The sequence below is a fragment of the Echeneis naucrates genome, chromosome 5, assembly GCF_900963305.1.
Source record: "Echeneis naucrates chromosome 5, fEcheNa1.1, whole genome shotgun sequence".
Lineage (NCBI taxonomy): Eukaryota > Metazoa > Chordata > Actinopteri > Carangiformes > Echeneidae > Echeneis > Echeneis naucrates.
The window spans coordinates 14,533,706-14,559,881 of NC_042515.1; the positions used below are offsets into that span (position 1 = coordinate 14,533,706).

General features: G+C 40.9%; 1 protein-coding gene across 3 annotated transcripts in view; it reads right to left on the minus strand.

The window, feature by feature from the left end:
* LOC115043928 (low-density lipoprotein receptor-related protein 1-like) overlaps positions 1-26,176 on the minus strand; it is an 83,765-nt gene that overhangs the window by 36,428 nt on the left and 21,161 nt on the right. For 2 of the 3 annotated variants that reach the window (XM_029502716.1, XM_029502715.1), the window contains exons 3-19: positions 21,114-21,251; positions 17,562-17,681; positions 16,692-16,820; positions 16,321-16,584; positions 9,521-9,683; positions 8,454-8,676; positions 7,096-7,285; positions 6,865-7,008; positions 5,509-5,745; positions 5,034-5,214; positions 3,942-4,164; positions 3,111-3,300; positions 2,277-2,402; positions 1,502-1,642; positions 890-1,015; positions 692-808; positions 473-553 (exon numbers count right to left, since the gene is read on the minus strand). In XM_029502716.1, the coding sequence (XP_029358576.1) occupies positions 473-553; positions 692-808; positions 890-1,015; positions 1,502-1,642; positions 2,277-2,402; positions 3,111-3,300; positions 3,942-4,164; positions 5,034-5,214; positions 5,509-5,745; positions 6,865-7,008; positions 7,096-7,285; positions 8,454-8,676; positions 9,521-9,683; positions 16,321-16,584; positions 16,692-16,820; positions 17,562-17,681; positions 21,114-21,251 (2,793 nt within the window). Of the gene's footprint in view, positions 1-203; positions 255-472; positions 554-691; positions 809-889; positions 1,016-1,501; positions 1,643-2,276; positions 2,403-3,110; positions 3,301-3,941; positions 4,165-5,033; positions 5,215-5,508; positions 5,746-6,864; positions 7,009-7,095; positions 7,286-8,453; positions 8,677-9,520; positions 9,684-16,320; positions 16,585-16,691; positions 16,821-17,561; positions 17,682-21,113; positions 21,252-26,176 lie in introns of all 3 variants that reach the window. The other variant, XM_029502713.1, reaches the window with a different exon arrangement.

Sequence of the window (26,176 nt, forward strand, 5' to 3'; positions counted from 1 at the left end):
ACTGAGTAATGCACTTGTAATTTATCAGATCTAATTTGGTTTCGAACCTGTACGCAGCAGACTAAATGAATGGTAGCAGTATTGGCCCAAGCTTGTTGCCACGTTCAGTTAGCAGATAAGAAGCAATAAACTGTTTCTGTTCCCAGTCCTATAGCTAGGCTAGCATCATGGCTGTTTTGGTGCATGTTGATCTATGCACTAACCGGTCAGGTTTGGACAATTCAACTCATCAGAGCCGTCCCCACAATCCTTTTCTGAAAGACAGAACCAAGGGAAGAAGGCGAAATGGGCGAACGGCACAACACATAACAAGAACACCAATAAGACGGTCAACAACAAAAGGCAGGAAGGAAAATAAACATGCACATCAGGTGACAGGAAGAGAGGACACAAATATGAAGCAGATGTGACAAAAAGAAGAGAGTCACTACATTGAAGAGGAAGTGGGAATAAATAAAGAGCCAAAACTAACCATTATCACAGCGCCAGTTAATGTTGATGCAGCGTCCATTGTTGCAGGTAAACTGGGTGAGGGGGAAACATGTGGGGTATGCTGTGGACAGAATAAGAGTTTAGACATGCTGCAACTTATGCCTCTACAAACCGCACACTCAAAAACATCAATACAACCTCTACAGTAGCCACAAATCACCCTGCAGCTAATGTGTGGTGTGAGAATAAGTTGACCAACCACAGGAGGCTGGTTCATCTGACCGATCACCGCAGTCATCGTCCAAGTCACACGTCCATGAAAGAGGGATACAACGCCCACTTGCGCATGAGTACTGATTTGGTGGGCAGGTACGAGCTAAAAGACAACACAGCACTGATGTCACATGTGAAAAACAACAAACAGTAACCAGACTTTCATACAGGGGGGTTTGTGTACCTGAACAGGTGGTGTTGGACTCATCCTCATCGTTGCCACAGTCATTGTCCCCATCACACAGCCAGCGCAGAGGGATGCAACGGTTGTTCTTGCACTTAAATCTGTCTGTTGGGCAAGTGTGCTGGTCTGGAGAGAAGAAAGAAGACATTGTGTACCAGGAAGGAAAATGAGAAACCATGGTGTGAGGGAGGTGGGGGAGTTGAAGGGGTGAGGAATGGAAAGGTGAAAAAGTCGAGAGTTATGACGTGTAAATGAGTGAAAGAGAAGACAGATACTGGAGCCACCTTAGAGTGGATTTCAGTTTGTCAAGAATGGGAAATATGTCTGCACTTTGACCACAGACAGATTCACAGACATTGCTACATTCCTCTTAGCACACGTACACACAAAGACACACACACAGACATACACGCTCTCACATACTGTATTGTGTACTCACATAGAGACACAATTACTGCATATGCACACCCACACAATTCTGTCTGTACTCTTATTTCATTCTGGCATTACCACACTGTCAGATTCAGACTACCAAAGGTCATTTGACTCAGTACCAACATAAGAGGTAGCTGTTCTGCCTGTTTGTGTGCATGTGTGCACTAAGTAACTCACGACAAAGCTCAGGTGCCTCATCACTGTTGTCCAGACAGTCATTGTCTCCATCACATTTCCAGCGCTCCTGGATGCAGCGGTTGTTCTTACAAGCAAACTCTCCAGGCTGGCACTGAGGAGGGGGCACATATGATGGGTTTGCTGTGGAACAGGAAGTAAAGGATTAAAAAAAAAAAATGTTAAAAAGGTTCACTCGAGAGAGATAAAGGAAGAAGGATGTACAGTTTAAAAAGTTTGCAGCAGAAGAAAAATCAAGGGGATTTTTAGAAAAGTGCAGTTACATTAAAACTAGAAATCACATAGATCAAATTCTTCCAGCACATTCTTGGGTGTCGTGGAGCTGGCCAGGAGTTATATCATCAACAAGACATACATGAGGTACACAAAACAGTAACACTTGCATAATACACAACCCCCCAACCACATCTTTTATTTATGAATATTTTATCCAGACTGTGTTTTTGTTGAGGTTGTTATGGGTTTGTTGCGTTTGTGACCAACATGGTTGTGCGAATAATTAAAAAAAAAAAGAAATCTTCTACACTTAACTAAATCATTCTAAATCACTTATCTAAATCATCATTGCATATTTTATGACAGTTATATCAAAACAGACTGACATACTCACCGTCACACAGGCTGACTCATTTTGCCCAGTATAGAGGAAAAAAAAAAACCTTGTGTATTTGATTTAGTTAAATAAGTGCCATGAGAAATTCCCTTCACTCTCACCCACAAACACATTCATCTACAAAGCAAACGTGTCTGTGTCTACCTTTGCAGCTGGTGTTGTCTGTTGGGTCTAGTATTTGGTCTTCTGCACAGGCGCACTGTCTGCCACCTGGTATGGCCAGACACAGACTGCTGCAGCCTCCATTGTACACGTGACACAAATTAGAGCCTGTGGATGAAGAAAAAAGAAGTGAATGTACAGATGTATGAGATTGTCAGAGCCACCCCTCCCTACACGCAGAACACGTGCTGTGCGTAGGGCGCCACGATCCATGGTGAGCCCCACTTTGCACAAGGGGACGCATTCTTGGCAAATGCGTGAAGGATGCACATCGCTGTCGATGGCACGCATAGAGCAAGTCAGCCCGAGACAGGAGAGACGGTTAATCTGACACCGCGCACGGTTGCCGCAATGATTGACAGCATGCAGCATCTGACCAATCAGCGGTCAGATGCGCCGACAGGCAGTTGGACGCAGTTAGAGAGATGGCCTCCAAACGGCAATATGAATCCAGAGCAACCAAAAAAAAAGAAAAGGTCAAAACAAGAGGAGGCTCGTGCATAACTTGAAGGTGTGGTTTTGTTGTTGAAATTAAAAATAAAAACTTTGTGGCATTAGCAGTCCAGCTGCTAGCCTGCTAATCATGACTGTACTGGAGAGATTACATTTCCCAGCGGCCCTGATTATCATTTATCGAATGTCTTGTTGATGCCATTTTGTTATGGGGCAGGGGCCTCCAAATGAAATTCTGCTTAGGGCCCCAGCTTGGCCAGGGGCAGCCCTGGATATTGTTTATACTAACAAAGCAGCTATGTTTTTATCTGTGAGTCTGTGGAGATTCAGAACTTTTATATGAATGTAAACAGATGACATTACCTTGCTGCTGCTGAGCATCGTACATTCGAATTTCAAAGATGGGCGGTCGCTCATTGCGCAACAGAGTGGCAGTGCCAGTGGTGGTGTCCAGCTTGAAGATGCTGCCACTGCGGTACTCATTCCAGAACAGGAAGTGTTTGTAGTGGCACAGACCAAAGGCGTGGTTCAGCTCCTGACCTTCATACACCGTCTGATTGAAGAAATGCAGAAAGGCGAAATGTTTAACTCATCTTTTTTCTTTTCTCATTTTTAGGCTTCTGCCCATAACTCATATCATAATCTACTTACTTTATGCTGTGATTCAGGTGAATCTATATACTTACAAACTGAAAGTACTTTTTTCTGCCTGTTGCTTTGTTATGATGAAGTCATTACTCTATTACTGCTACAATGATTTTTAAAAATACAACAAATGTAACGCTGACTTTGACTAGTATGTAAAGTACCACAGGCAAGCTTGGTTCAGGCTGCTTGTACAGATATGCAATAGTGGAGCTAAAACTCTTTTTCACTGATATTCACGCTATATGCGCAAGCATTTACATTTAATTTAGTCTATATCGACCATGACATTCCATTTTCTGGATTATAAATTTAAATGGTAGCAACAACACCATCAAACCCAACACATGGGCCATTGAAAACAAAATATCATCAATTTAGCCACAGACTCTGGACTGTGATGCCCACCCACACAGTCGTCCCCTGCTTTCAAACCCACACATTACTAGTTGGCTTGCAACTGCTCAGAATAATCTGGCACTCTCATTCCACTGAACTGCTCTAACTCTTTACTGCAGGGAAATAATTGTGACAATAACAGGTGCTGACCTTGCGCTCAGAGCTGTTAAGGTAGACCATTTCAATTCGGTCATAGTAGGCGTCCACCCAGTACAGTATGCCCTGAGGGATGTCAAGACTCAGGCCATTGGGCCATAGCACTGTTTTGCTGGTGAGGAACACGTTCCTGTTGGAGCCATCCATCCAAGCCCGCTCAATTTTTCCCCGCTTGCTCTCCTTAGGGTCCTCCTCCCAGTCCGTCCAGTACATCCACCTGAAGAAAGAGGAACTGTAGTAAGAGCATGTTTATGATAGATAGCTCCATATGGTTTCTCAGTTGATCTGCCCTCAGGCAAACCTGTGTGTGTCACCAGGTACTTTAGGACTTGTCAGTCTTCAACCACTGATCTCAGTTCAGCCTTTGAACACTGGCTGTCTAGAGCATCATGCACAACCAGACACGTCCCCCTTCTGCTGGAATATGACTGACATTAGCATTAACTTTTCATCCGTTTTCTTCTGTCTCTTTCTCTTCCTTTCCTTGTTGCACATTTCTCCTCCTCATTTTTCTTCTTCTCTCTCAGCCTGATTGATTGCTAGCATTAGTGGAGGCGAGTGCCTTTCCCCAGGGGATTGCGTGGACACACATCACCCCGTCACTTGTAATTCAAAGAGTGAATGTGTGTTTATGAGCATGTGTTTCTTAGAGAGAAAGATAGAGCCTGGAGGGTCACATCAATAATAGACGCACGTACACAGAAAGATTAAGAGCGATTTCAAATAGAGCAAGTGGGTTATGCCTGCATCTTATTAATCCCATGGAAGAAGTTTGACTTGCAATATGTAAAATTCTCCATCTTTTTTTCAAAGTGTGGTCAAAAGGGATGTTACATATCAGTGTGATAATAGTCAAAAACTTAGATGCAAATTATAATCAAAGACAGACAAAACTGTGAAAAAAAAAAAGACATCCTCAAGTTGTAAATAATAAAAACCAATGAACACAAACCATGGGTGAAAGTGAGACAGAGAGAGAGCAAACAAGAATTCAAGTGCCAGAGCGTCATACTTCATTAAACAGCCCTCTAAAAGTCAGCATTATTTCAACACTAAACTCCCATGCTTGCTCTTTGTCCACCTTACCCATGCAGAGGATCCACCACAATGGCCCGAGGGTGAGTCATTTTTCCCTCAATGAGGGTTTTGCGGGTCTGTGAAGCCTTTTCCAGCCGAGCGACACTAATGGTTTTCTTGGGCCCATCATCTGTCCAGTATAAATTGTCAGCTATCCAGTCTACAGCAATACCCTCGACTGTGTGGATCCCTGAAACAAATAAGTACTCTTGGTGAAGAGACTGATTCTGCACGTATGTTTTGACAAAGCAGAAATTACAAACTTTCTGTATTTTAGCTTTAACATTTAATGTCATATTAGATCACTGCCTATCGATAACTATTAAAAATGCTTTTATTAATAGTAAATGCGTTTTGCGTGTGTAAGATGAGTATGAAAGTGAGTGAGTGCAGAATATTTCAGTTTCACACAGTGCCTTGCGTCTTTGGTCAGATATTTAAAACATTTGTTGTGCATCTGTGTTTTTTTGTCTGTTGGCCCCACCTTCTTTTAGGATGGTATCCCTCTCTGTTCCATCAATCTTCTGTCGTCCGATTATGTAGCTAGTGGCGTCGGCAAAGTAAATGAATTCACTCTCAGCATGAAAGTCCAGAGCTCTTGGGTTCATCAGATTCTCGATGGGGATCATGTACTCATCTGGCACTTTTGCATTCATGTCCATGCCTCTAATGACCCCTGGACGTCCTTTACCATAGACCAGGAAGAGCTCATGCTCAGGTTCTGGTGCAAAACAAGAATGTGAAGACAAAAGAGCTGGTAGGTCAGCATTTGCATGCTTAATTGTGTATTAATTGTAATGTGTATTGATCAAATAAGCAACTCAATGCAAGTTCAACAAAAGCCCTGAAAATTAAGTAATTTTCAATCAAGAGACAAAGGAAGAAGAGGAGAGATTGCCTTTCCTTAAATAAATTGTACCACTTTCAAGGACAGTCTACGCTCAGGGGATGGATCAATGTAATGCTATTTATGCTCAATAGAACATTAAAACACTTTTCTGATCAAGCTGAATCAGGCCGACAGCTTTTTGGCAAGGTCAGTGGAAAGCTAATTTTGGTATGGTGCTGCTGAGTTATTTTGTACATGTGCAGCCCTTAGCTTTAGGTCAGAGGACCTGAGCCACTTTCATTTTCTTACCCATAGTTACTCTGGGAGCAGCAAATTAATTTGGACATTATTAAACATTTACACTATACTTATACGATATTGATATGTTGATATGTCACCAAATCCTACAAAATTATCTGGAGATCGGTTTGGTCAATTTTTTTTTCACCATTAGCAAATGTACTCCTGTATATTTAAACCAATTAATTAAATTTTATGTTAATTCAATGTTAGTTAGCAATATGAGATCTCTTCTATGTAAGTGTTAATGCAATTTGAATCATTCAGACTATTTAGACTTGTAATACATTAGTTTAAGCTTACTATTTCCATTTATCTGTACCTTCATTCATTATTTACTGTTTTCCATCTATTTATCCGTTAGGCTAATTTTGGCAGCCTAAATAAATTATTTAACTGATCTTTAATTACTTATTTTCGGTTAGCAAGCTGTTTTAACCTTTTATCTTTCACATTACTTTCAGCTAACCATTTAGATCTTTGTAGTTGCTTGCATTATTGCTGTCTTGTTTTTTTTTTTTTTTTTGGGCCTCATTACTTGAGGTACTTCTCAGTCTCTTCACATATCCACTGTAGAAGCACCCCTGGTTGTGAGTCCTGGCTGCAAATAAATCTTTTATGAGAGATATATTCACTGAACCTGGAAGTTCCTCATGGATAATTCCCCGATGCTGAAATGTGGTGATTGTTTACACTTGAAGGCCTACTCACTTTTGCAGGACTTGCCATCGCTCCCCAGGCTGAATCCAGAGCGACAGCGGCAGGTTCGGGTCTTGTGGCCGTTCCCCAGCAGACAGATATCAGAGCAGCCTCCAGCCTTCCCAAACTGGTCAACCTCACATGCATGGCTACGAACTGGACACCAAAAGGTTGGCAAATACAATTAATCCATCAATTAAAAATTCAAAAGGCTCAATACATTAAATTGTTCATATAGATTACCTGGAGGTTGACGTCTCTGGTGGTAAACGTGCAGTGCACCTCCCTTGTCCACCCTAGTCACTACTTGGTAGTCTGTGCTGTTGAAGCGGTTCACTCTGATCACACTGGTCTTGGGCTGCATGTTGGCGTTGTCTGAGTTGGTGGCATACAGATAGTTTTCAAACACAGTCAGCCCATACAAGTGTTCAATCTGTAAAAGAAATGGAAAAACGTTGGATTAAACAACAACAACAACAACAAAAGAGCATAAAAAAGGATTTTCCATGGTCTTGGGATAGAAGTTTAGTCTGACTAAGAGCTTAAGTTCCAGTAAAACAAGCCTACTCTGACAGTCCAACCACAGATGTCAGCTGTTGCCAAGCGTGACCATAAGGCAGACATGCATCTAATAAATAGACAGTATCAGTCCTGCCTCTGTGACAAGTGGTTTTGATTTTCTGTATCACTGCAGATGAGAAAATGGCACTGCCAAGAAAAATTTTCCATGTTGGACTCTTCATACAGTGTCTTTGCCTTGTGCCATTTGAATACTTAATATGCTTATAATAATACACACTTTACCGTCACACTGTGGCACCTGCCGACAAAAAAACAAGACTGTTCAGATTATCAAGCAAGTTTTGAAGATTTCTTTAGCCATTTACTCCAATGGGGTGTTTTTTGCAAGGGAGTACTAACTGGTGATATAGCATGATATATACATATATATAACCTGTCTTCTTATATACAATTTTAACACTCACTCAATCAGAAACAAATACTTTCCATGTTAGTTGGACGTGGTAACGTAAAGTGATGTGAAGTGTAAAGTGTCTGGAGCGTCTGGAGGTTTCTCACGCCTTTATAAACACATATTCTAAAAAAAACTGACCAGCATCAGAAATAGGCTGCACATCCTTATAGCTTTGACCTCAAGGATCTAAATTAATTCCATATTAAACGCACACACACCAACCATGGGTTGTGTGTGTCTGTGTCAGTACGTGCGTGCGTGTGTGTCCTTAAGCAGAGCGGCTAATGAAAGCCATTAATTGTCCAAAGATCCCAGTTAAAAGCCATGGTAACAGGTTTAAGGGCCAATGTGTTTCAGCACCATCACCAGCCTCAGTATAAGACACTATTAATCAGCAGCTTTAATGAAAAACCAAATGTCCAACATCTTCTCCCAGCTCATAACTCACCGGCCAAGAACACTTTACAGGGGTGCACAGGAGAAACATAAGTTGTGTTATAGATATATAGGGAACTCTAAGGCACATTAGAGTTTTTTGAATATGAATACCATTCAGAGGCCGAGGACATTCTCATTCTCACATAAGGATAAAGGGGTGCTATGTGTCTTGTGCATCTCTTCTCACCAGCAGGCCTTGGATGATGGTGTGTCTGTTCTTCCCTTCGTAATCCACCACCTCAATGTAGTCGAGATAGGCATCAGCCCAATACACAAGTCTGCTGACGAGATCCAAAGTGATGCCGTGGGGGAACACGATCTTGCTATCGACAAGTTTCGTACGGTTCTGACCATCCATGTCACAGCGCTCCACCTTGGGGATCTGACCGTAGTCTGTGAAAAACACCTTCCTGTGGAAACAAAGGATCAGATCTGAGTGAAGATACATGGATGGTGGGATCAGCTGCTTTAGAAAAGTGTTTCATTATCAGCACATCTGACTTTGTTACAATTCAATAATCACCTCTATTTTTGTCACAACAGTAATTTTGCTATTTGCTGAGCAAAAGGAATGGAGTAAGAAAAGTTGGAAAAGGTCGCTTTTTGAAAAACATACCATAAAGTGGTAAGCTGGAAAACCAATAATACAAAAATAAACTCTACAAGCAGTGCATGGTAAATGGGGCCAAATGGCTATACAACTATGTTCTTTTCATTTCAGTTTGACATTTGATGGTGACTAAAGTAAAAGCTTTGCCGTCACTAGATTAACAGCACAACAATGGATGTTTTTGCTGATTTGCTCCTCCTTGAACAGCACTGGAGTCTACAACCAAAACACAGTTACCCTGACTCTACCTGACTTTACTACAGGAAGGAATAATTACAACAGAGGAAATGGCCTGGGAGAAAAATTATCCATGCAGCTACAAACAGAAGTGTGCGTGCATAAACACATTTCGACCTGCTCTCAAACAGACAAGCTCTCTGACACAAATACACAACAGAAATAAACAGATGATTCAATAAAAGTCTTGTTAGAAACAATTACATATGACAAAAGTCATGGAGATTGAGTCAGCATTTGCACTTTGAGGAGAATCTCTGCATGAGTGTATTTGGAAAACACAAGCACACATAACACATATACAGTACCAGTCAAAAGTTGGATACACTTCGGAAAGTAAGCCCAAACTTTTGACTGGTAATGTACATATAGAGTAGCTGTCTCTGTATTTTCGTGTGTTTACTGACCCCATAGTGGGGTCCAGGGCAATGCCTTTAGGGTTGTACAGCTCCTGGTCCAGGAGGGTGACACATGTCTGTCCATCCTTGTCACACACGAAGATCCTGTCATCCACGTCATCCACAAAGTAGAAGTTTCCTGTAAGCCAGTCCATGGCCATCTGCTCCACATCTGGACAAAGAGGGGAGAGCAGCAACAACTGTGTGTCAGTGTCATCAAGTCACTCATTTTCATTGGTAAAGAACTTGAGTATATGGTGCGGTGTTACTGGGTGAAGGGTTTGACTCATGGACATGTGATGAAGTAAATTAGTCAGCAGTACCAGGTGGCAGCTTGAACAGCTCTCTCTGTCGCAACCACACTCACATATACATTCACACACGGCCAGGATTTTCAGCTTTGGACTTGGGGCACTTTTCTTGATGGCAGCCAACTCAGATTAACAAGTAACTAGATAATATGTCCGTCATTCAAAGTCAGCCGGACAGACAGTTTGTCAGACAGCCTGTTTGTTGCTTTGACGAGTGCAATGTTGCTGTTGCTGTAGCTGTAACTAAGCAACAACGGGCATGTGGTTTCTGCTGGGTTTATTTTACCCAGGCTCAGCTCACAGTGAAGACTAGTGCCCCACCCACCAATGAAAATCAAACACCTACGTGTGTGCCCATGGCACTTTGCAGAACTTTTACAGCATGCAACCTCGACAAGGCTGGAATACGCACAAACAGCTCTGAATGGGGTGCAAGACCACATAGGGAGGGTCTGACAGAGGAGAAACACAGTGAAAAAGAATAGCACTAGACATGAATATACCCCTGCCTGGTTCTCTCTTCCCCTCCTCTTCCTTCCTCTCCTCAAACACTAGCTCAGCCATGTTAAGTCTGAGCCAAGGATCAGAGAAAGAAAGCTATTGTTAAAACTAAAAGATCTGAGATGTGAGCTTATTAAAGGTCCTGAATGATGAATTTCTTGTTTCTTGTTTACTCACTTCATTATAATGCTTCCTTGTAACTCCAGAAATAGATACTTTGCATACCCTGATCTTAAAAATCTATAAGTAATAGACACATGACAACAAGTTATTTTGGCTGAAGGGTAACCATTTAAAAACAGTCACCCCCAATGCCTCACTTTTCTCCAATTTGGTGCGGCGAGTATTGGTCCCTGTGAGACATGTGCCCCAAAACAACAACAGGCAGATAAAATCCAGCTGTGACCATTCATGCTCTCTCCCAGGCTCACCTGTCAGCATCAACAAGCTCCTCTCTAGTGAGCAGGCCTGCTCGTGAGAGCTTTCTCTTGATTAATCAGAAGTGAAGAAGTTTAATGTAGCGCGAGCACCTATTGCTCAACGGTGATTTCATCAGCATCAGGAGTCTCGAAACATCGTGTGTATCAGGTGGCTGACTGTTTAAGAAACAAATCGTAGCCTCCTCATGACCTCCTCAGAGACATTAAAGCCACACTGCCACAAAGGCCTAACTTGAACAATGACAGCATGACACAAGCGCAGGACTGCTAATATTTGACCATGTCCCTCTATTGAATTAGTTAATTTACCCACATTAAGATGATGCTATGCTGTTCCACACACTTCGTTTCTTCTGTTGACAACCAACTGGTTTGCACATTAAGCATTTGGTCTTTATTTCCCCACACACACAACATGTTGTGTATGTACGCACTATGTATGCACTATTCAGTCACTGAGACATATCTCAATGACCTGATGGTCTAATAGCACTTTTTATTGCACCATCGAGACCAGCCAACCATAAAAATTAAGCTGACAAAGTTCGTCAGAAAATAATAACCCAATAATACAATGACACGGATCATTCTAAAAGGTAATCATTATCCAAATGCTTTCAATGATTTGATATCTTTGATACTTCAAGTAGAAACTGACTGTAGTACCTCAAATATGAATCTTAGCCTTGAGAATTTAAAGTAAACATCAATATATGAACCAGAGACAGAAAATGAAAAGGATGAAGGCTTCACAAACCACAAAACTCCTATTTTCACAGCAGCTCTATTTTGTATACGCACACAGTTCAGATACAGGGCAAAAGTGAAAGCAAAGCAAAAGTGCTGCAGAGATCTTTGATTGCTCGGTGCTCAGAGCTGTAGGTGGAGATCTTATGTGGAGGTAAGGTCACTGTGCTGTTTTGGGGAAAGCAGAGAATCAATTTCTTCAAGAAAGAAAAATTTGGGCAATGGAAATGACGAAGCAGATTCCTTTGTATAGGAGAGCAATAAAAGTGTGCACACCAAAAGCTCAGCTATTGGTCTGTGGACCCATAAATCTGACTGTAATTCCAGGGGAGCCCTCTGTGTTTAGAATAACTGACACATTTTTAAGTGGAGCATGAGGGGAAAGAGAGGGAAATGGAACGCTTTCAAATATTTTGGGTTCAAGCAAAAGTGGAAAACGGACAAAAGTGAAATGCAGAGAGAGGGCAAGTAACCAAAGAAAAAAGCAAGAAAAAAGAAAGAAGACAGAAGTGAAGAAAGACAGAGACGGAGAGAGAGAGAGATCTGATTTCCACTAAGGAAACTTGGCCATTGTGCTGCAGCATTTCTGAGGTTTATGGGAATCAGGGGCTCTATTCCCAAAGGTGCTCTTAATTTTTAACATAGAGTTCTCTGTTTAAACACTTCCAGCTGCCCCACAACACACTGATTCACTGATTAAGCAACGGATAAACAATTTGGGGGTGGGGGATTGTGAAATCCTTGAAAAGTGTGCAAAAAAGCATCAGAAGAATGTCCGTTCCCTGCTCTCTGACACCCCTGGCTCTCCATTTTTCTCCACTTCTCCAGTTCTTAAAAGACATGGCTCCAGTAAAGCTAGAGACTTTTCTATCTCCTCCCATCCTCCTTCCCTCTCTCTTTCTCCATGTATCATCTTTCTGGCCCTCCCCTTTGTCTGCTCCCCAGAGGTGGGAAAACAGTCTGGATTCATTAACTGCAGCTCTGACTGTCTGAAACCGCCACACAAAACAACACAGCATAATTCAAAAAACAGACTCAACTGTTATCTTCATTGTCCCCCCCACCTTAGCCCCATGCTAAATAACTTTTTTTTCTACATGGTAGAATTTTATCTCTCTGCTCCCAATTGGTCTAAGAAAAACAACTGCCAAGTGTGTGTCTACATAATGTATTGCTAAATGGAGCGATGCTTAGTACAGTCTTACTCCTGTAAAATGACACACATCCTCACAGGCACTCACTGACAGAAAGATCAATAGTGCTCTAATGTTGCAATGTAATGTGCATTACTTTTATGGCACTCTTAAAGCCTTGATACCTCTGAACTGTCACTTTCAACTGTGCCTGAAGCTTCAACCCCGGGAGCTCATATACCCCCAACCCCCACTTCCCCTCGCCAACCTCCTGCACTTCAAAACACTCCCATTACACTCCCATCTGGAAAGAGCGTCACACTAGAAAAAATACCAGCAGGGGGGAGAACGAAAAAATGCTTTTAAATAATAAGCAAACAAATTCTTTTTTGGGTTCTGAACAAGGTTTTATGTAAGTTTACCACTGGACAAATTGGATAAGGGAATATGATGTAACTCAGGGTGTGTGAGGGGTAAAAAGAATTTAATAGAGACAAAGAGCAAAAGAGTGTCGAATGGAGAGAAGATTTGAAAATTTAAACGGAAAACGTCAGGCTGGTGTCTGTATTAATTGGCATGCTGGAGCTTAGTGTGCAGGGGCTGGAGCAGGTACCACTGCTCTTACGGGGGCTTAACGGCTGCTCTGGGATCAGCCCTCTGGTGGGTCTACGTTTTAATAAATATTAATCCTGCTCAATTTCATTACTTAGTCCACCTTATAAAATGAGAGTAAGTGAATGTTTCATGAACTCATGAAAAGGAGAAACTGGGAGAGAGTGAGACTGTGATGGGGGGGCGGGGGGGGACACATCTGGATAACCCATCTGTGGCATACTGAGGTCATGAGTCACTCCAACCACACGCGCATCATTTCCTGTATGTGCACCCCTTGCCATTGGTCGCTTCTGGTTCCTTCATGTTGACTGTAAGCATAAACCTGCTCCTCCTATTCCATCACACTTGCACGCCAGCAGCCTGTCCGAAAGATCAACTCTGCTGTCTGGGCAGTCACTGCAGATTACTGACTGGAACAAATTAGAGCGACCTGGCCTTTGTTTTGGGTATTTTTTGTGCTGACACAAAGCATGTTGTTTAAGGCAAACAATGAAGATGTCCGAGACATTAGTGTCAAAGCCATCAGAAATGTATTGATGCATGTTTTATCACTTGTTTTTTTTAATATATATCCACCACCTAAATGACTAAATATGGTGGCTTTTCTTTCTTTCAGTCAATTCAATTTTTCTGATTAAGATGTGAAATGCTTTCACATGACACCTCTAAGCATTTTTTCTTGTCCAGCTCATACACATACAGACATGTAAATTGTAATAATGCTACTTAAATAGAGGAAAGGCTCCATCTTTCAATTGCCTCCTTTATTTGAACAATACAGATCTAATCTGTCACCATCAGCCATTGACATACTGTCTTTGGTCCTTAATGCAGCTAGTTCTCCATTAAGCGTGTGTGTGTGTGTGTGTGCATATATCAGTGTGCATCTGCATTTGAGCACCCCTGCATGTGTGTGGAGAACATGTGAGCACTCAGATGAAGAAGCTAGAATGTCCTACAAATATTTCTGGTTCATAAATTGAAAACCCCACGGTGAGCTAGCATCCAGCAGCACTGTTGGATCCACTGCTCATAATTAATAAGCACATTTACATTTTCTCTAATAGTGAATCTCTACATCATTGTATACAGTGATTTTGAGATGACCGTTATAATGGCTTGTATCCTTCATGAGCCTCATATATTATAGATATATTCTGTTTAATTCAACAACAGATCTGGCGTTTAAGATACTCCTGGGCGCATCAGCCTTCTTCATCTTATTACTGTGAAAGATGGCAAAGTGCCTCATGCATAATTTTCAATGTTCTGGGCTTGTCTGATATCATCTGGTTTGAAGGGAACATTATTTCCAAATGACAGCTACACGACATTGTGTGTGAAAGTGGAAGACAGGGCTGTACGACTGTCATCATTTGGTCTTTCCATTTACTCTGGTGGTCTGTACTGAGAATCATTTCTGTCATATTAATGCATTCCTAAGTTACATGGAAAAAGGATGTGAAAGGAGACAAGCTGGGTGAACGTGATCAGTTGCAATGTTTGAAAGTTAAAAAAGATTTCTACATTAGGATTTAGGATTTAGAATCTAAATTAAGGGATTGTGGGAAGAACTGTGGGAAAACCAGAGCAGAGAAAATGAACATGAGTGAGTGAGTGAGTGAGATGAATGAGTGAGTTTGATTCAAGGCTGAGTTCTTAAATTAATGTCTGCAGATGAGTATGGCAGTGCAGCGAGCCCATCTGTCAATCAGCTCCACAGAAAGAAAGTACAATTAGACATCCATGTATGTAGAATGAGCTGGTTGTTGCTGCTCTTGGCTTCACTTTGACTCACTGAGGACAAACTTCCCAAAAATTAGGCAGTGACTAGGTGAGGAGCAGGAGGCATAAAACAAAGGAGAGAAAAGGTGAGGGATACTGTGGGTGTCTGTTTCACCCAAACTGGAGCATGCACATGTGTGAGTCTATGTTCAATCACACTTATCTTATCCACTTTTTATTGAAAAAAAAAAAAAAGCTCAGTATTTTCTTTTAAAAGAAACTTAAGCCATGGAAAAACACAGCTGCTTTTAATGTGATTCCATAATATGTGTGGCCCACACGCCCTGCATAAGCATAGAGAAGCTCAGGACACATTTATTCCACAGGTATTGATGCACAGTTCGCTTTTGGCTGCTTTTTCTGGGCATATTTTTGGGTCCATGTGTTTGTCTTTAAATTTAAAAGTGAAACATATTTAAAACAACCCACAAGAGTACATGAGCCATGTATCACCTAAAAAACAACTAAGATAAGCATTATAACTGTAGTTTGAGGATAAGCTGGGCTTTGCAGGGTACGGCTGGACCTTACTGGCCTTACTGTCCTAAAATACAGATCTATTAATTGATTGTCTTTTTATTCCAAGATCAGATAGCAGGACTTAAGAGCGTGCTTCAGTGTTATTTTACTGTATTTACCACACAATATAAAGGCCCACTTGCAAAAAATGTGTAATCAGTTAGTTAACAGTGTCCAAGTCCTCCAACTGCAGAGGTTTATGTAGCTGCTGTATGCATCACTTGGAAGCACTTTAGCTTGACCTGAACGAATAACAGAAGCATATAATGTACTTTTCAGAGTGACATTCAACAGAAATACAGAATTCATTCCCCTCCTTTGCATATAGAACAAAGGGATAAAACAAATGCTTGTGAGACATGCTGCTTGAGTGATGTACAAATTAGAAATCACAATTTCTCCAGAGTGTGTGCTTTTTACTGTGTGTACAAAAATTATTCTGCAACAAACAGTGGAGAATTCAGCCAAAAAAACAGATTTTCTGTGTTGCCACAAGTGATGAACAGGGCTCTGTGCTCTTGCAATTGATGTTATGTATGGCCTCTAGGAATAGAAAATCCTGAAAAATTACAGTATGCACACTCAAATACTATGCCTTCCAGCAGTGTGAGATAGCTGTTCTGGGTCTGCTATTATGAATTATGTGTGGAGAATTGGGTTGCATCATTTTGTTGCATACTCGGGCCTGTGCATGTAACATTGTGCTGACTTTAACAGTGTGATTTATAATATACTGATAAGGCTCATGGGGTACTCACGATGCAGGCTGAGAGAAATGTTGATGACCCGTTCCTCTGTGAAGCTCTTCAGATTGGGAATCTTGGCACATTTGAGGTGTGTGGATGAGGGGGAGTCCCCGACGTGGATCCAGCAGACAGTCTCCTGTGCATAGAGGAAGTCCATGGCCGTGGTTTGTTTGGTGCTGGTTGACAGGAGACTGTGGACTGTGGTGCCACTCAGGGAAGTGGCTTGGATGTTCTGTGAGTTGGCAATCAACAGGACAGGCAGGCGGTCCACTGGCACTGGAAATGCAACATGATGGACAGAACTGAGGGTAAAACTGGAGGAACAGAACATCTTTACAGGCCGAACCAGTGACTCAGTCCTGCTGTTGACAGTTGCTACATACCGTTCTTGGCCTTGCATGAGCGGTTGTCTGGCTGGGACAAGTATCCCTCCACACAGGAGCAAGTGTAGGAGCCCTCTGTGTTGGTACAGGTCTGACTGCACGTCCCATACACAGTGCACTCATCAAAATCTGAACGGCAAAAAACACAGATGACATTATTTAAGTTAAAGAAAAAACACATCTCACTTCAGAAACAGCACATACAATAGAAAATAAAAAATGTAAACTTGATAAAAAATACAAATAAAGAATCTGCATTTAAAAAAATTAAATGCAGATTATATAAAAGAGCAAATTATTAAATATTCTCTTTACTTGACGAACAACAAAAGCTTCCATGACAACGTCAATTTGTGTTTTATTTATTTTTATTGAATTTGTGATTCAATTAGTAATTTATTGGCTTATAACACAAATAGATCATTGAATCATGTAACAGAGATGTTCATCTCCAGTCAGTCCTTTGTAACTTCCATGGCTGCTAATATTTCAGTGTTTGGAATCAGGCCTTTGGAGAAAATGGCCCATACTCCCACACCCTCTGAACTACCCACCGTCTGTTCTGCACTTGCTTCAGTATTTTCGAAAACCTGTGAAAACGCTGGTGCGGCTTTGGATGAGAATTTGAAAGAACACTGATGTTGAGGAAAAGTACACAAGCCTTATGCCTGTTGCTGATGCTGTGTGGCAAAAAAGCATTTAGCAAAGTGGTATTCTTCCCTCTCATTGCAAACTATTAGTTTTTAAGCATGAATAAAATACAATGATACCAGTATGAAGATAAATCATGGGGCATTTTTCTATTGTGTCTCACTGATTTATTTGCTCGCAGCACACACCAAACAGCAGGAAGAGCTTCTAAGAACATACCTTTACACAGCTTTCCATCCAAACTGATCTCATAACCACCTTTGCAGTAACAGACCGGCCCTCCTGGTGTCACGGCACAGTTTTCCTGACAGCCCTTGAGCGTACAGTTGGAGATATACTCTGAAGACAAGTGAAGGGAGGAGAGAAGACAGAAATGTCATGAATGTACCAACATAGAAAGGATGTTTATTTATCATTCCTTCCTGATGCTCTCCTATTAGCGCATTTATGTAATAATCCAGTCAACATCATACTGTGATCACTAAGGCTTCCTTTATCCTCCTTCATATCTGGTAAAGACTCAGATATTATGCCTGTCGGTAACAGGAGCGGGTGCTGCTGAAGCTGCTACTGTTCTCTTTCTGGAGGATATTTATAGACCCACTGACATTAATACTTAACATGCGTAGCTAAGTTGTTGAACTATACTATCGTTAGCCTCCCCCTGTTAATGAGACATGTACCTAAACAAGTACATTTTAATATAATATTAATTGAGCATTCAGATTCAGCTTAGTTCTTCATAAAACCAACATGAGATATAATCTACTTGATTGGATGCAGTAGAATTTAGGAAGTGAATGCACTATGGTAAAACTGCCTCAGTCTGATCCTGAAAACAAAATACATCTAGTCAACCAGAATGCGTCATTGGTGACAGTGATTTGTTCTGAGCTGGAAACTGTAAGCGGACGACAGCTTAACAGATACAGAATACCAAACAAATCACTTTCACATTTAGCCTTGGGAGAAGCATTTTGGAACATGAAGAAATGTTTGTTTTGGTCACAGATTTACATCCATTACTGCTCTTAGCACCTCTCCAGCTTGGCTGGACTATAAATCTTTGTTTTCTCAGGATCGAACGTTGGCCCTGCTCAGGACATGAATACAAAATGGAGGAAAGAAATGGTATCACTTTACTATAATGTTTGCCAAGCTAATGCATCACAACACCCATGAGGAGGGCTATTCCTTATAGGACATATAGCTCCAACCATGTCACATCATATTCAGTACTCTCATTATGCAGAGGAAAAATAATTGGAAAGTTAAGCAAACAATGATTTGACTGCTTGGAGCTTTGAGGTATGTGTTAATGGAAAATGAAGTCAAGATCATTATTTAAACGATTTACAGAATTACAGAGCAGATGCAGTTTTCATATAGCTGCAAAGTGAATTCTGACTGCAAGGGAAGTCTTTTGCCATAATAAGATGTCCTTGATTTCTTTAGCTCAGCTCACATAAAATGACAATAGCAATATTTAACAATTCTGGTCAAATATCAATGTGTCTGCATAGAAATATTCTGTGCTACTAACATCAAAATGAGATTTTTCTCTTTTAAATCAATATTATGGCCTTTCAGAGCACAAAGTGATGTTGGTGGACAGGCCCTGCAGTTGAATACATTTTTGATTTAGATTCACAATCAATATCTTCCATGCAATCCTTATTGTGTCAAGGCTTGCATACAGATCAAGGAAAGGAGGCCCCAAACACAACACCCTCTAATCACACCTTCCACTCTGCTGACTGACTGACTTCATAATGGAGTCTCAGCAGAGTTTTCAACAATGCACTGCATATCCTGTGAGTCACAGCCAAACAAACCCAGCCATGTCAAACAAGACAGAGAACTATCAGTCACAAATTATTCACTTTGCCCAGAAACAGTGGCAGACAATTCACACTAACACAACAGCTCCGGAAAGAGAGAAGCAGGAAGGGACAGAGAATCTCTCCTTCAAGCTGCCAAACTTTAAAGGTCAAAAAAGGAAAATCACAGAGCTCTGTTGCTGTCTTTTAGATTTACTTAAATCTGACCAAATGAATTCCCAGAATTACCAGGATCCTTATACAATATTATGAATATTACAGATGGACAAGTCAAATTTCCATGCTGCACTCCAGAGGCTTGCTGGGACAACCACAGTTCAAATTACAGACGTGCCTGGAATTTTCCAAAACAAGTCTGAGCACCAAACAACTTAGATGTGTTTAGAAAACCAACATGGGCAACAATGTAAACAAGCTACCATGACACATACCACAAAATATTTATTTTGGAGCAAATAAAATGTTCTGTTTTGGCTCAGAAAGCAAAACACTCATATCAATTGGATGACCATGAAGGGGACATTTACAGCCCTTGGAAAACTAAAGAACTTCTAGGGAAATATAGTTCATTAATTCACACACACACACACACACACACACACACACACACACACACACACACACCTAAAACCTTCAAATCCAATTGCATATTTAACACGTTTTTGCTTCCCCACAGGTTGGCAGATTTTTTTCCTCAATATAAAGTGAATATACACACACAGAAAACAGAAGTCCACTCTAACCTCAAAATCCAGAGAGCCTGAAAGTGTATGAAAATTTGATGTCCTCTCCCTCCGATGCCTCTCTACGTGTTTCTTTAATAAATATTTCATCCCAACTCATTTTTAAGTGAACATGTAGCAGAGAGATGGAAATAAAACAGATGTGGAAAAGACAGGTACCCACCTCAGGAGAGCAAGAGATGGTGAGGTTAATATTTAACAGTGACTCTTGGAAGGAAAATCTCAGAGCATGGGAAAACAGGAATTTAATATTTTGGTTTGTTTCTGAGTCTTAGCTGCTGCTTTCTGGGTTTGTTGGAGACGAGAAAGGAGAGCCTTGGTATCAAGCTAAATGAACATCATTATAAAATTACTACAAATGAGAATTGTTGGAGCATTAATATACACTTCAAGCTATATATTAATGACGCAGGGGAGATTATGTCGGCATTCTATTCTAAAATGTATTCCTCCTTCGTATGCTCAGCCATCTCTATACTCAACTCAGTTAAGTACAGGTAACATCAGGTAGCATGTTTTTATTGCCACAGCAGCAGCACTAATTGCCCCAATGGGACAGATAATGGTCTTGAACTTGAACTTTATGGGACATATATTTGTCCCAGACCAGTGTGAGACAAAGAAACTGCATGGGCAGTATCTGTCACTTATCTTCTTCTGGTTACCTTTAAAAAAAAAAAAAAAAAAACATGCTTAAAAACAGACCAACTAATGTTCCCATTAGGCCTTCACCCTTTGCTGTGACGATATTCGGCTCTTTTTCACAATACTCAATCAGCACATTCTTAGAAGAGGATATTAAATTCTTCCAGCTCATCACAAATGACTTCCCTAGTTTTTGGATTTCAAAATGATGACTTCTCTATTTTATAGCTGATTAATTAATGTCAGTCTTGTTTCATTTATATGGAATAAAGGGTAGATATGCAGAATGCCAAACATCCTGTTGTTATTTCGGTGCAGAATGGAGAACTTAGGCTTGATGGGGTAAAAAAAAAATGCCTATCCATCATATTTTTACACTGACTACAGCACAATTCGACACACACAAAATATTATGTGTGAATTTGGGTTGTACAGTCGACATTGAGTCAGATGGGATATACCAGTATGAATTGTTATTACTCCTTTTTACAATGAAATGGTCAGAAAATTCAGCAATTTGTGCATGTGTGTGACAGTGATACCTCTGCAGTGCGGGCCTTCGTCCCAGCCATCAGTGCAGTCCGATACTCCGTTGCACAGTTTGCTCATGTGGATACAGAGCTCTGTACCTCCACACTGGTATTCATTGGGAGGGCACCGTGAGACAGTACTGTGTGGACCTGAGAACAAGACAAACACAAATAAGCTCAGCTGAAAAGGGCTGATGTGAAGCTGAATCTTTTACTTACTAATGTTGTTCCATTTGCAAATAAAATTAAAAAAGAAAAGTTTTTTTAGCGGGCAAGAGAAATTTCTATATAATTCTTTGTGTGATGATGATGATCGATAGTATCGGTTCTATTTGTTTCCCTGGCTGTTTCTCCTGTGTGTATTCCATGCAGAGAGAAAAGATGCATCTCACAATTAAATCTGCTGCTAACAATTGTTTTCCCCCCTTATCACTTCAGCTCTATAATCGACCAATTAATACAACTCAAATAGAGTTTCTACTCGCTAATCGCAAAAATCATTGAAGTGCTATGCATGAAACATGAAAGCTGATTTTCATTGAGTTAAATGATTTCTGCTTTGTCTGTGCCTCTATCAATGAAAGTCGCTAAAAGAGTCTTCATGGATATACAGACACACAAACACAATCTCAGAGCAACTGCACCACTTTCCCAGTGAACACAGCTCGCACTGTGCCATGCACACGCAAGTGTTGCAAGAGGATTTGTTTGAAGCTATGTTGGTGCCTATATTGCACCACCATGTAGCCATGAGTTCCTATGATTGATTTTACCGTAGGCTGTTTGTCATACGCCTTCTCTCTTTGTCTCTTTCATTCATTATGTCGTGATGACAAAGTGCTCCATAAAACAGAACCGCTTTAAAATCAATCTTTATAAAATTCTGGCCTCTAATCCTGTCAGAGGATGACAGACTTTCAGACAGACAGCTACCTCTATGTGGGGCTGATAACATATTTGTCAGACTGAGACCACGCAAAAATGAGTCTGTGAAGTAATTGCACATCAGGCTATCTGTCCATGTCCACTAACAGCTCCGCGGTGGGTCTGATCACAAACGATCCAATGACAACACAAGACAGAGGTCATCCACTGTGAGTGTGGGACTGAAAAAAAAAAAAAAACTCAGGAGAGATTGAAATTGACTTTGAAACATTCTCTACTCTTTTTTTTTGTTGAGAGTCACTCAGGGCCATTATAGACATACAAGCTCCAACATTGTGAAGCTGTTCCTGACTAAAATGTGAATAAATGTCTTGGACCCGCACTACTAATCACTTGTTCCACTTTTATGAAATACAATATGAATCCTTAGGGAAAAGAACAGATGCATCATGATCACACAACAAAAAGACCTCATCCAGCAAACTAGACTGATCAACTGAAGAATCACATGGAATACTGGCTCTGCAGTAATTAATTACAGATACAAGTAATGCAGAGAAGAACAAGATTTTCTTCAGATTTCGAAGTAAAATTGCTGAAAACACAGCTTTTGTGTCTCAACAATTATATTTTCACATATCTCTGAGAGACAGACAAAGTCATCTCAAAGTATCAGAGATCATTTTTAAGTTCCTTTTCTACGTCTTTTCCAAAAACTGCTTTGCTCCTTTACCCTGCTTGCCAATACTTTTCTTCTCATCTATTGTGGATTTATATTCATCTTTTCCTCTTGCCAACTTAACAGGCAGAAACCACTAGGCAGAAATCCAAAAACCGTTGTGGCAGCATAAGGGGCCACGGTGGAAAACAAGCAGAAACTACAAACACACCATTATCTGAACTGGGCCTGGCCAAATGACTACCTTCACTACATCTATCCCAAAGACAAAACACCAACAGTAGGCCCGCCATAGGCATGCAGACCTGCCATAGTAGTACGACTGAGTAAAAGATCATATCCATCTTGGGCGAATGAGAGTTGGGCTCAAAACTACTTCTCCTCCTCTTTTGAGACAATAAAGGTATGTAGTTTTAACATCAACTTAAAATGAATATACTAGTAAAATACTAGTAAAATTGTTAGCCAGGCACTGAGGGCTTTATCCTTAATGACCTTATTACTGAACTCTTTTTCTTGGATGAAGTGCCCTACCTCATGACTGACCAGACTTTCATCCACAAAAAGACCAATGACTCAGCACAACTTCTGTCCAGTCAGTGTTCTGCCCATAACCTTGCACCGCATTGCCAGACTGCAAGTCTTGACTCCATAATTCACAACAGAACTTTAAATGAAGAAGATTTTTTTAAACAGCACTTGTGTCTCTACAAATTTATTAGAAACAATGACTGTATTGTAGGTATGATACAGGAAAAATTTGTATGTAAGTTCATTTTATGATGGAGGACTAGATAAAACCAAGATGCATGTCATTCAAAGACTGTTTGGCCCCCTGACTATTTTTTCGTGTATGAACTTTATTAAAAACTACAGGGCTCATCTTTCTCTGCCTGTGTGGAACATCAACCCATTCACTGTCCCACCTCCAAGTCCCTCCTTCTTTCTTTATCTCTTCCCATTATTTTTCCCCAACATCTGCTGACCCATTTACAGTAACTGGAAAATGAAAACTGTAAGAGACAAAAAGAAGAAGGGAGAGAGACCGAGGGAGAAATATAAATAACACCTCGTCCACAGGAAGTGGATGGGGCCCCACAAGACTTCATTCTTGTGTAAGCTGTCAGCAGGGCCTCAGTGGAAAAGGCATTGCTAATTTGAATTAAAGAGGGTCTTTGATTTAATATTCTACTGTGATGGAGGCAGGTTAGCAGGCTCAAACTCAAACTCTTCTTTATTTTCTTTCTTTGACAACTTTCTACTTGGTCTATTCCTCTACAACGTAAGCAATTCTGCTGTGTAGCTCCGTTGGAGTCTAGGGAAAAGGGAAAACTATCTTGGTGTCTCTGTCACTGACTCATACAATCACATTTCTCCCGTGTTAGCTTCTCTGCTGTAAAATTCAGAATAGAATTTTAAATCCTTCTCCTGACATACAAAGCTCTTGATGATTGTATTTAAGAGAGCTCTTAGTTCCTTACTGTCCCAGTAGATCACTTCACTCCCTAAATGTAGGTTTACTTGTGGCTCTTTGAATCCCCAAGACTAAATCAAGAGACAGATCTTTCAGCTACCAGGCTCTTCTTCTGTGGAACCAAATCCCAGTATCGGCTTGGGGGAGGGGGGGCGTTCTCCCAACATTACAGATCACACTTAAAGCCTTCCTCTTTGACAAAGCCTATAGTTAAAAGTTAGAGTTTAATTGTGCTTTAATTATACTCATGTCACTATCTTTGTTTCTAGTCTTTTGGTCCTCCTCTCTCCCTGTCCTCATCCTGCAGGTGCGGATGTTCCTGCTCAACACCTGCTGCTTCAGTACTTACTATTAGTTAGCAAATAAACATGTCTAATCATTTCCATTATCACGTCTTCTGCTAAAAACCCGTATTTTTACTGACTGCTAAAATTTACGACATACTGTACATTTAGTGGTTTAGTTGTATTTTCCCTCCTCCTGCTCTCAGACTCTCTTATCCCCTCTCCCCCCTGCCTCTCAAAGGAAGTTGTCCCTTGTCACTGTTGCTTATGATGGAGGGATTTGATGGGTCTCTTTAAATAATGCTATAGAGCTCAGTTTATAAGTAAATTTGATTTGATTTGATACAAGCTATCCTTGAGGCAGTGCCACTGGCTGAAAATTTGGTTACTAACTGACGGGTGGTCATTTCCCGATGGAGAACCATTTTCTCTCACAGCCAAAGTAAATATCAGCATCCACCTGCTCTGCTGGGGAAAGTCAGAAACAACAACTTTAGCATAACTTAAAATTGCATTTCAAAAAAGACGTTATGTGAATGGGCAATACTTAATTACATATAAAGGATAAAAGTAATAACCAGAGGAATATTTTTTTTTTGCAGTCTCCTTTGGAGCTACACAAAGCCCTTTTTCTTTAAGCAATTATCAAAACAATACTGGTGATAGATTTCAGCCACCTTGCACAAATAGAGTCTTTAAGCCCCAACACACAGAGGTATATCACATGCACTTTTCCAGTCCGAGTTAGCCAGGGCAGACCAGATTGTGAGGGAGGTGGAGGACAAGAGAACTGAGGCCATTGTTTGGATCACACAAATCGGCTGTGGCCCTCTACAAAGCAGGCTGAGCCTCAGTGTCACGTGCAAAGCCTGTTCCAAACTGCGGCATTGGCCTCATGAAAGGAGATCTGGTGAAATCGTCACAGCCACTAGGACACAGTGGGGACAGAGAGGGTGCTGGTCCTTTCTGTTTATGTGTTGTTCCAGGAATAATATTTTAAAATTACATTAAGCTCTCTTTTTGTAACTGCTAAGATTGCTCCTACCTTTCTCACTCTTGAGCGCTTTCATTTACTGGCAACATTTTTGCAGAATTATTTATGAGGGAAACTGTCTCTTCATCTGTGTTACCTCTCCAGTAGGAGAAAGACACCCAGCTGACTGAGGAGGAGTCAGTATCTGGGTCTGAATCAGGCTGTCTCTCAGCCCAAAGCTGGTTAGGCTGTGGGGATTTTCCACTTACTAGTTTATGTCTCCTTTCCATATGCTGGTTGATACAATGCTCATTCAACCAATAACAAACTCACAATCAAATAACACTACATTGCCAGCGTTCAAGCAAAACATAAAAGAGACTTTATGTGAGTCAGAATGAGGCCAACTGTACAGAGCAGCCAGGGTACCCATTGCATCCAGTTTCATTTTAAATACTGCAGAGGCTTCAGTGTATGAAACAACAGTGGATAAACAGCACATTCTACTGATAAGCATTAGCTCATCAAAATAAGGCTGTCGACTTTTCACAGACATCAACCATCCAGACAAAGATGAATAATTTAATATGTTGATCCATAAATGTACATCAAAAACAAACAGCATTGCACAAGCAGCTCATAATGACACACTAAACTGGGCTTCTCTGACCACTGGTCACTACAGTATGTCCTCAAATGCTCGCCAGGCCCTTCCTCTGATGGTCTTGGCCCACATGGCACATTCTTGGACCAAGCACCCAAATCCTGACCCAGCAACCC